Here is a 12,010-nt window from a genome sequence, read left to right on the forward strand (position 1 = left end):
ACAGAGTAAGGGAAATAAAACAATAGCACCTGGAACGAACCACCCATATTTGTTTTACTGAGGAACTGCCATTCCTGGTTCTCTTCCAACAGCAGTAATGTCACTTGGTCACCATGTAAAATGGCTAGATTCCTTCTCTTTCCTATTCAAGAGATGAAAAACACAAACTACTGAGGCTTCTAATGCCCTCAGGGTATCTATTAAGGAAAAAACCCCAAAATCTATCACTCCAGTGCACGCTGTTACTAAGGAACAAATCCCTTTCTGTTGGAACTGCGGCATTCTTTGGTACAGATGAGAAAGCTGAACCTTTCACTGGAAATGAAGTAATGTCTGATGGCATGTGTATGCTGCTGAAACTTCCCAGACTGAAGCCCGAGCTTGATGTAGCTCAGAATTCCCAGTTGTCCCTTAAGACATCTTTTCTCTTCTATGCTCCTTACGGGAACTGGAAGGAACAGTAGAATTACAGTTGCATAAGGACAGTGCTGACATAGCCCATGTAGAGCAGCTCAGTCTGCACCTCAGATTTAGCTAATAGTTAAATCACTCTTTATCTTCATGAACATATTTCACCTTTCATTTTGACTCAGAGTTGATGGACAGTTGTCTTGCAACTTGCCTGAAGCTATGAGCAAAAATAGCTGCATCTGAGGAAGAAAAGAACTCCCTTTCTCTGCCTGTTGGGTGTAACATCACCCAGTCACTCCCAGCAACAGAAATTACATCGCTTGGTGAAGCTCACCACAAAACTATTTAATTTAAATTAAAGGCTAAAAATGCTTCCTTCTCCCAACTCACTGCCTCAATACTTGCAATACCTGCAGTTAATTCATTCTCCAGGTTTATCCAATAGGAAAGGCCTGTGCTGTTGTGCAATTCATGACAAAAAGGAACCATGTAGCTATTTCTTTTGACAAATGGTATTACAAAACCCTCAAAGAGTTCTGAATCCCAGAGAAATGTCCTCATCTGTTTAAAATGATGCATTTCCATGCCCACATCCACTAGTTTTTAATGACTAGACAGGACACAGTGCGTGCACCGCTGTCCTGTTCCATTCCTGGCCTTGCCAGCCACAAAAGGGAGTGCACTAATCAGATTTCATCGTGGTAGATGGAAAGTGCATCTGTGGTACAACCACATCCTGCTCTCCAGAAACAGGCAGGAGGATAACTGGAGACGTCCACAAACTGCATTACTTATTACTGTTTACTCCTTTAAAGACTCCTTCACTCCTGGACTTCCATCCACCCTCCATCATTCCTGACACTGTTTCCTATTTCTGCTGATTTGTGGACTTTGCATTCCCTCTCTAAGTAGTTTTCATTCTCAGAGCTCCAAAAAGCATCACATCTATTAACAAGAATATTTCATTTATCAGAGGAAAACAAGCTATGCATTTAATAACCCTCTGAAAGTACAAAGAATGACATCTGAATTTTGGCTCTAAGAGCTGCAAGACTTGGGCAACCACTTTTGTAATGCCCGTGGTCACTCATTTCTCTGCCTCTGAATTATATGAATTCAATCTTCACACACTTGAGTGTTTTTATGGGTCTCTTTGGACACCTTATTACCCTGACCTAGTTTAGAAGTAAAAAAGAAATATAAACAGAAAAATATCTTAGACTGGATAAGAGAATTTTCTCCACTCCAAAGATAAAGTTAGGAGTTTAAATTGGACAAACATGAAGGATTAAAACCGACTTCCAGAGATGTTGTTATTCAACAGCAAGCAAAATATTGACTGCTTGTAGTGGCACATCCTTTTCTTTCCCATGTCGATACCAGAAGCAAAATGTGACTTTAAATCCTTTATTGCCATTAGCTTTTAATGCTTTCATGTGAAAAAACCCTCTGCATTCATTTCAGTTTTGAAAGCAAACCAGGAAAATATTACCTGCAGTTTGGCATTCTGAGTTTGTAGAGTTGTATTTTGCTCCTGTAGAGAAACAGTCTGTCTCTGAAGTGCAAGAATCTGAGCCTGCAGATTGCTGTTCTGTGTCTCAAGCTGCTTTAATTGTGTCTTGAGTGCTTGCTTCTCTGCCTGCAGTGTGGCATTCTTAGAACATTAAAGGAAATATAATGAAAATGAGAGTTCAAAGCTGTTTACTGAACCGAAGTTAACACTTAAACTAGAGTTTGTTTCTTCTAAACAAACAAAGCAGCATGACTTCACAGACATTTACAGCTCTGTTCCAGTGTGTAAATCATCCTGTAGAACAGTGTAACACAGCAGTATTATCACTACAGGTTAAGACTGAACAAATAGGTAACTACTATTGTACCTACGGAGAAATAGTAGAGAAATCTCCATGACTCATTTAAATAAAGATCATATAAGAGGGATTTTGAGATATTTGCAGATTCAAAAGGGTAAATTCAGGTTTCCACATTTCCTCTATATACTGGTCAAGTGCTTTACAGCAGAATCCAGAACAGAATCCAGCAAAATCCAGCTGCTTCACAAGCTATATTCAGATTCTGCTTGGATCATAAAGTAGGTGATAAATTGTGTATTTCCTTAAAAATCCTCTCATTTATATTACTGGAACAGCTCACAATAAATAGCTAAAATCAAGAGTAGTATTTAAAACACATCTTACATTCCTCTCCACTTCAATTAATCTATCTTTTACTTTCAATAACTCTCTAGTAGTTTCCTGGTTTTCCTTCTCCCACTTATTGACAGACTGATTTTCTTCCCCACTTCTCGGAGGAGAACTCTGAACCATCCTTTCCTCTTCTTGTCTTTGCTTCAGAGCTTCATAGTTCTTTTTCACCTGAAATTATTTAGGACAACTTACATTAGGTTCAGCCTTTTCCATTTTCTACATCCTAAATGACTACATGAGCATACTATCTTTCAAAGAACAGAAAGTGCTACATCACTGTGTTGGTAGATCTGCTTTTTGCATATGACTGGGGAGATGATGTACAAGATATGTATGGATATGGATAGCTTAACCCTAATGAGTTTCTAAAGGAAAAAATACCTCTATTTTCTATTTTATCTCAGTGCTTTCAGCTGTATCCCCCACTTACTATAAGGTCCTACAACAAACGAGATTGTATTTCAGTTTTTAACCAGCCCATTTGGGCTGTTCATAGCATGTTCAGATCAGAACACGTAATTGAAAATGACTGCTTCTGACATCCCAAATCAAATCAACCTCAGATTATTCAGCCACCCGACATATTCTATGACCAATGAACAAACTCATCAACTTCTCGTGAGATTTCAACACTGGGCCTGTACCACTGCACGCCTTTGTCCTGCTTTACATCACCTGAACAGTGCCCACCTTCTGTTGTCCCACACAAGGTTGAGGGTAGAAACAACAATAACTGGGAGTAATTTAATCTGATTGAAAACAAAATCATTCTCTTACTGTTTTAAGTTCCTGACGGAGCTGCTGGTTTAGATTTGTTGATTCTTCTAAACGGGCCTCCAGAGCAGCAATCTTCTCTTCTTTTATTTCAAGAGACTTCTTAAGTGTGGATTCTAGTTTTGACTCCAAAAGCTTGTACCTACTGGTCAATGACACCGCACACACACACACACACACACACAAAGGTCTGTATTTTAAAGGATTATTTGAGATAGTTCAATTCTAAACTGTTCTGAAACAGTAACCTCAAAGCTACATTCAAAACTGCTTGGATGCTGCTCTATTCAAAAGCATGAAGACATCTCAGTAGTGAGAGCAAGTCCTATGTTTAAAACAGCAGAACATGACAGTCAAACCCATTTCTGAATCCTTCCTTCTTTTAAAACCTATCAGAGAGACAAAAAGCCCCATTGAGCCACAGCAGCAGGGCTCTGCCTTTGGATCATTAGCACATGTGTGATGACAGCACTCTTCTTTCTGGCTCCCCTCCAGTGAATCCAGCGGGGACCTGAACTAAATTAGGATGTGAAGTATTTGGAGAGCAAGATTTTCATCAATTTCCATTTCCTGCTGGCTCAAAGGGGAGGAGCAGGGAAGGAGATGAACGCAGCACTTTGCAGGTGCATACTCATTTGATGTATGAGTGTGCAAATTGCTTGCTCAGCCCAGCTGCTGCTATTTTTAAGTCTGTTACCACTCCCAATGTGTAAAGCTGCCATTTTTTTACTATATTTATATTTTAGGGCACCTAAAATCCCCTAATTACATATCTGGGAGAGAAACAGTCAGATTTAGAATATATCCCTTTAGAATAGTTATCTCCCTTTTAGAAAACACTAAAAGCCACACTCATTAATCACTTTTAAGCAGTTCAGGCTCTGTACATGTGCTCAGAATCTGGAAAACATCCCACTTCTCCCCACAGTAGGATTAAATAAAGCAAACCACTAAGATCCCCCTTTTTAATCTTGACTGCTGAAGAATCTATCAGCTTAGTGAAAGGAATAGACTGCAAAAGACTCCTGAATGGACAAGAGCATTAGATCTAGCCAGGAACTGGAGCAGAAGACCAATGGTAAGAGGATTAATAAGTCGAGAGCTGTCCAGTAGCATCATGTAGTAGGATGAGAATCCTACATTTTAAGGTCTGACAAGTAATTCTCAGAGACTTAAGAAACAGTAGGCAGTCTATGACAAGTAGAACAGATAGTGTTTCATCTTCTTGAGCTGAAGCATATATTCAGTTATACATTACACAGAAAACAAAGAAGGAAAAAGACTAACAGCAGAGACCCAATATCCAGTTTCCTTTTGAACACCTCATAATCAGAGATAGCAGGAATTTTCTAACTCCATTGAGATTTGGCTATTTCAGATTCAGGGTCAACATCCATGAATCTGTTTGCTTAAAGACAACAGCCATTAGAAGGGGAAGAGAAAATGGAAAACACTTCAAAGATAACTCATCAGACATAGTAGGCCCCAAGAGGAAAACCTCTGCAGTGCTACCAAGAACATCCAACAGAAACCACAAGCAGCTCTCTCCAAGCAAAAAGAGAGAAATTATGCATTTTTAATTCCCATCAGCAACATGAGAGAGGCAGACCAAAAATACACTGAGAACTCATTTTGGCCATAAAGAACGTGATGAAATCATTGCTAATGCCTCACCTATGTAATAATACAAGGAAATAAATCCAGGTACCTTTTGGATGAATGAGGAAGTAGAGAATAATGGAAAGGCAGGAGAGTGGCAGAACAAAACTTGAATCAATATTTCCACTTTGAAAACAAATACTGCCCATTCACAATCTCCAACTCTACATGAAGTTTGAGAAGCTGAAAACTGGCGTAGCCCAAATCACTTCACATCTAAAACAATGTGGCCACAAGCCTGAGCTCAAAGATAGGCTTTAAACTGTGTTCCAGGTAAGCTTCAATATCTAATGCTTCCCACACATCTCACCTTGGATCAGCCTGAACAGGCACATCACACCCAAACAGCCTGATGGCCAAATACCATGAACCAGCAAATATTCCACCTGCTTTTGCGGTGCTTTCACATGGTCAGTGCTGGACAATCCAGTTCACCATGAACATCCCTCTATACAGGGGTTATCTCCTGCTGCAAGGCAATCTGCAAAGTCTTAGGCATGAGCTGTTCTTATGCAGTGCATCTGAGCAGCACCACATTACAGGAGATCTAATGGCAGCAGTAGATACTTGCCAAGTGCAGGTCCATCAGTATGCAACGCCTGAGCCTGTCCCCTGAGCTGTGCTCTTAGCACATACACAGCAAAAAAGGTGCAGGAGCTCCTTGCAAAAGGAATACCCATTAGAAAAGAAGTATAGGGTTGTGGAGGGAATGGAAATTAACTTACTTGTGTAAGTCCCACACACAGCTAACATGGAAGCAAAGGAAGAAATGGAACGGGTCATGACACGTGCCAGAAGTATGTTGAAATTTCATTTATGGATTATAATTTATTGAAAGCTGGATGTAACTCCCCATTCCAGAGACAGGCAACTCCAAACTTTCTTCCAAATTCTAATTTATAGATCAAATGTAACATCATTCGGTAGAACGTGAAGGAAACACCAGTGTTATATGGCCCAATGTCACAAACCAACTAACCTATGAGAAGTGAACCTACAACAGCTGATCTTTAGGAGTAGGAGCACTAGCAAAGGACAAATGCTGCTGTCTGGAAAGGGGATGTAGCCTCATAAATCTCTTCGTGTAGCATACTCTACAAAAGCACCTTCACAGAACAACATTCTCTCCCTTTATGGGAGCACTTACTCCAACCACTTGGCATCTAGAATGTGGGTTAGAAAAAACTTGCTCAATCTGGACTTCTTCATCCAAGCACTTTAAGCTTCAACTCAGCTCAACAATTCTTTGTCTGGTACATTTGTGTGACACAGCGATGCTTAAATCAGAAGAGATCTCACTAGTCAAGTTCTGAGGACTTTTCTTGACAAGAACTCCTGGTCTGTGAGTTGATAAAGGTGGATGGAAGACACAAGCACAAAACAAGAGGTGGTAACAGATTCTTCATACAGGATTCTGGCACCACACCAGCTACAGAGCACTGGCAGCAACAAAGAGAAACTGATTTTGATTGGGTGGGGGGGATATAGATACAGATATTTTGATGTAGAAGACCCAAAATCAATCTAAATGTTCATGACAATCAGTTATAATGACAGACCATGACAGCAGCTTTTCTTTTTTCTTCAATAGCACAACTGAATAGCATCATGAAATAAAGCTTGGCTAGAAGCCCATGCTAGTCTGCTTTTCTCCTGTCACAAGTTCTCCCTAAATCCCTGCAGGACAAGACAGAACACAACATACAGCAGAAGAAACAGATGTCAGGACAGCAGCTGCTTTATAATGGCAGGTGTGGCAGAGTGATAGAGCCACTATGAAGTTCTGGAGACGAAGTATTGGATACGTCCCAACCAGTCTGACTGGGAAAGCAGCTTCCTTTTGGTAGGAAGAATTAAAGGAAATAGTGGAAGGAAAGAGTGAGACAGTTTAAGGTAACCATTGTGTGACAAAGGGTAAAAACCCTTTCTATCAGTCAAGCAGTCAAGAAGGAAAAAGCCCACTGTGGTTCTATTATCTCTTACTGCTACTGCTCCTGCTGCTAACTCGAACATAAAGCATTTTAATTATACATTAGCTCTATCTACTGACAGACTTCAAGAAATTTCTTGGTGACAAAAAGTGGCAACTCTCTTTCAGAGACAGCTGAATGGAAAAGCACATCAACTACCTTATTATTTCAGAGAACAGCAACTTCCAATTTGGGTCTATTAATGTGCCTTAAAAAACAATCTCACAGTATGCACAAAACCAGTCTGCAGAACTACTTTATGAGTAAAAACGAGCCTCATTTCTGCCTGTTCCAGGTAGGCCCTGACATCCTCACCTGTCATCACTGCTCTGCTCATCATGCAAGAGGCGCTCCTTGTTTAAGCCTATTTTCTCAAGTTCGTGGGCCAGTTTTTCTAAATCATTGTTCATTTGTTGAGTCTTCAATTTCTCATTCACCAAGTCCTTGCACAGAGAAAGGTACAGTCAGAATTACCATGTAAATCATAGAATCATAGAATAGTCAGGGTTGGAAAGGACCTTAAGCTCATCCAGTTCCAACCCCCCTGCCATGGGCAGGGACACCTCACACTAAACCATGGCACCCAAGGCTCCATCCAGCCTGGCCTTGAACACTGCCAGGGATGGAGCATTCACAACCTCCCTGGGCAACCCATTCCAGTGCCTCACCAGCCTCACAGTAAAGAATTTCTTCCTTATATCCAATCTAAGTGCTGAGGCAAGAGTCTTTTGTGACTATAGACCTGAATAACTCAATGGTAACTCTCCTTCTAAATCAGCTAGACCAGACATCACACTGCAGCTACAGCATGATTTCACCCTATGTGTTCACTCCCTTCCTTGTTCTAGGAGTTCCCTTTCAAACTTGGTTTTGAACATTACAGTGAAGGGAAAAGGTTTCAGCCAGAACCAATACTAACATGAAGCACCTGAACAACATTAATTTAACAAAGGCTCCATGACAATCTGCAAGCAACCTTACAGAATTAAGTGTAATACGGTTGTATTATTCCATTTGATTATTATGACTGTATAAATTCCAATTGTCTAACACTTTCCTTACTGTACCCATTATGGATGCTATTAATATACAGATTAAAGCATAGAAACCACAAAATACAAGATCTTTTTCAAACACACAGGTATCATTTCTTCACATATCAAACAGGTCATGCCAGGAATGGTAACTGATTTCTCTTTACCTCTCGTAAAGTGACAAGGGTTTTCTTATCAATGGTGGCTCTTTTCACGAGTTCCTTGTTCTCTTTTTCTAGTTCTTTCAGGCGCACACACGACTCTTTATATACAACTATTTCTTTAAATAGAGATTTATTTTCCCTTTCCAGGTTACTAATCTTTACATTGTTCTCTTCTAAAGTACTGTCTTTGATTTCTGCTTGTTGGCGAAGCCTCTTATTTTCCTTTTCTAGCTGTTTCTTATCCTTTTCCAGTTGAGAAGTCTCTTGCTCTAACAACTTATTCTCCTTTTCCAACTGCTCTAAGCGCTTACTGGAGATCTTTAATTCTTCCAAGTTCTTTTGCAGAGTCTGATTTTCAGACTCTAAATCCTGCAGTTCACTTTCTAATTGCTGAATCTTCTTATTGCTGTTTTCAAGGGCTTTCTGTAGCCTTTGGTTTTCTGTGTCCAGGCCCTGGTAGCTGACTTCCAAGCGTTCCGTCTTCTTAAATGAGGCTTTCATGAGCTCCAGGCTTTTTTTAAGTTGCTCCTTTTCACTCTCCAGCTCCTTGTTTTCCAATTGTAACTGTGCCACTTTAATGCTTGTACACTTCAAGGATTCAATTGTTCTTCTTAATTCTAGATTTTCCTCATCAAGCTGCGAGTTCTCCTTTTCTAAGGATTCCAATTGAAAAGTGAGGTTTTTCAGGCTATCCAAAGTCTTTTTCAGTTTCCTGTTTTCCATTTCCAGGTCTGAGTTTTCTTGTTCTAAGGCCTCGATCTTCTCACAAGTGATTTTTAAGGTAGTGATTTTTTTCTGTAGTAGCTCATTTTCCTTCTCCAGATGATGCAGCTCATTCTCCAGTTCTTCTGCTCTCTCTCCTTTCTCTTTATAGTGCTCCAGTTCTTTCCTGACTTGTTTTTTCTCAAATTCAATCTTATTTAACTTACTGCTGGTTTCTTTAATGGACTCGTGAAGGATTTTATTTTCCTTTTCAATTTCTTTCATTCTGGCTTCAGCGCTGATTTGGGAGCGTTGCCTTAGAGAAGCTACAGTTTGATTCAAGTGTTCATTCTCTTGTTCTAGTAGTTTAACCTAATTTGGGTAGAAGAATAGTAACCTCAGTGAGCAACATGCCAACAAGTAATTATTTCCATATATAAACTGAAAAATACTAAGATTAAAAGATTCCATCATATTTCTCTTTCATTTTAAGTTAAAACAGGAAATATCCTTTTACTCTATTTACTTGAATGAAAGTATTTATTTGAAGCATTACACACACTGTGTATGTACACAGCTGCAGGCCTGACAACAGAATAAGTCAAAGTGAATCTTCAAGTCTCTTCCTCTTGGAAATTAGTAGATAACATAAAACCAAACTAACACAATCACAATGCAAAACAAAGCTCAGTCTGCTTCTCAGCATCATTTCAGTTTCACTTGTGTTTAACCAGATATGGGTTATTTTTCTTCAACTCTAATTTCCCAGAGATGTGTGGCCACAAAAAATAAACCTGCAGTCAGGTTCTGAACCAAACTTGACGTGGAGGGAGGTGTGAGAGCCACAAAAGTGTCTGTATTTCACCTGGAAAAAGTACTGTGGGATACAATGGCATCCTGATCACAGACAGTAAGACTTTGGGAAGAAACACAGCAAAGTTCCATTAAGTTTTGAGTTAAAAAGAACCCTTGGACATGCTGTTCCACAACAGCTTCTAGAGAAAGTAAATCCTATTGGAACTGAATTACTTTCTTATGTAACATATTCCCAGACCTACTACAAGGTTAAAGGCAGCATTTACAACTTCATTTTCAGTATTTCTTGATTCTTCCAGTTACTCCAGATCATTTGAAACTATTTGGGTATATAACAACTGAGGGCAAAATCCAGCAATCTGTTTAGACCAGTACTTAAAGAAACACTAATAACAAAGCATAAAGGATGCTTCAACAATCACCTGCTTGGGAGAGAAGCAAAAGTGCTGGTTTGTCTGAAAAACAGCCTGAGAAAGTTATAGACTATTCTTTCATATTCAGGTCTGAATGTAACTATTAATTACAGGGTCTACAGCTCCATCCCCAGCAATGCCAAACTGTTTTGAAGCCATTATCTAGAAACTAATAAACAGGTGTCTAAAAACACAACTTCATAGAATCATACAATGGTTTGGGTTAGAAAGAATCTTAAGATCATACAGCTCCAACCCTGCCACAGGCAGGGACCCCTTCCACTGGAGCAGCTGCTCCAAGCCCCTGTGTCCAACCTGGCCTTGAGCACTGCCAGGGATGGGGCAGCCACAGCTTCTCTGGGCACCCTGTGCCAGCACCTCAGCACCCTCACAGGGAACAGCTTCTGCCTTATCTCCAACCTGAACTTCCCCTGTTTCAGTCTGAACCCATCACCCCTTGTCCCATCGCTACAGTCCCTGATGAAGGGTCCCTCGCCAGCATCCTTGTAAGCTCCCTTCACATACTGGAAGGCTGCTATGTCTCCACGCAGCTTTCTCTTCTATGTTCCTGCACATGCACAACTCCTTTCCACCAATTCTGCCTTTAGAATCCAAACTAAACAAAAGATCATGATCAATGCATTCATAATTTGATTAAGTCAAATAAACCTTGTATAGTTGACTCCCATATTTTCCAGCACAGGATTTGTAAAAGACATGAAAGACGTTGCTAACCCATCACAGCTCCTAAGTATGTTATTTTAAGCAGAAATAGTCCCACTGAAATGTCAGTCCACTCCAACACGTTTACAACAATTTATGTATGGCTGAACTGGGACTTAGGACTTATTCCAGAAAGTCTTAGTTCTTTTCTCCTTGGAGTACACTTCTAATACAATGCATAAGTCAATTTTTATAGCAATTAACACTTCTAAACAAGACAAGTTGGCTTGTTTTCTTTAAAGTTATCCCTACTGTTCTCTTTAACTGAAAGTAAAGCTTCAATGCCAAGCTTTTTTTCCTTTCTTTTCTATGTCTGGAATTCCATTTACTGATTAAATTGTGCCTTTAAATCCAGCAGGATCTTTGAAATACAACATTCTGTATTTCAAAATGCTGTACTTTAAAAAGATGTTGATCTCATCAAGAAGGATCACAGTGGAATGTATAAAAGACAACTGCAGTTCTGATTCTGAAGGATCTGATTGCTAAATATGGGGTTTCCAGAAGTTTCCATAACTCTTGTTTCCTAATGGCTGCCTTCCACAGGTCCCCTGAATTGCTCTGCAAAGCCCTTGAGAAGGTGTTAGCACCCATTAGACACAGGCAAACCAGTGACATCCAGAACCCTCCCAAACACAGCTCAAATATTTTACAAAGACCCAGTTTCTGACAACCAAAAATACATTCTGCCATCCACCTACAAGCCACAGCCAGCAAACATTCCAGTACAAGGGAACATTATGAAGCTGGGTATGATGGATCCTACCCCAGATAAACAAGACTGTGGGTGACAAAGGAGGAACAGTCAGCAGCAGAGCAGCTCTGCTACCCTGGTCTGGTCCCTTCGAGGGACAGGCTGCTGTGATTCTCATTAGTACTCCAGCATTACTTCAAACACTGCCCAGCTGTCTGGAACCTGTTTTCCTCCATTGAGAGGTGCCTGGCTTACCTCCAATGTTCCCAGTTTTCTGTTTTGGCTGAGCTACGCCCTCTAAGCAACCACAGTGAATGCATAGCCCACGAAAGCCACAGCAGCATTACAGAACACTAAGACAGTTCTAAAACTAACAGCAAAGCCTCAGCTAAAAATGAGTCATGTCTCTCGCTGGCTGCAGGTCTCAGACAAGCTATTTTGCT

The 12,010-nt window shown here is 40.2% G+C and overlaps 1 protein-coding gene across 1 annotated transcript in view; it reads right to left on the reverse strand.

Moving 5' to 3' along the window:
• The window catches only part of CCDC88A (coiled-coil domain containing 88A), an 81,860-nt gene that overhangs the window by 22,842 nt on the left and 47,008 nt on the right, over positions 1-12,010 (reverse strand). Inside the window, exons 15-19 of the mRNA XM_005144011.3 lie at positions 8,223-9,293; positions 7,337-7,464; positions 3,396-3,534; positions 2,610-2,786; positions 1,904-2,065 (exon numbers count right to left, since the gene is read on the reverse strand). Coding sequence (XP_005144068.2) covers positions 1,904-2,065; positions 2,610-2,786; positions 3,396-3,534; positions 7,337-7,464; positions 8,223-9,293 — 1,677 coding nt within the window. The remainder of the gene's footprint in view (positions 1-1,903; positions 2,066-2,609; positions 2,787-3,395; positions 3,535-7,336; positions 7,465-8,222; positions 9,294-12,010) is intronic.

This window comes from Melopsittacus undulatus, chromosome 3 (genome assembly GCF_012275295.1).
Source record: "Melopsittacus undulatus isolate bMelUnd1 chromosome 3, bMelUnd1.mat.Z, whole genome shotgun sequence".
NCBI classification, from domain to species: Eukaryota; Metazoa; Chordata; class Aves; order Psittaciformes; family Psittaculidae; genus Melopsittacus; species Melopsittacus undulatus.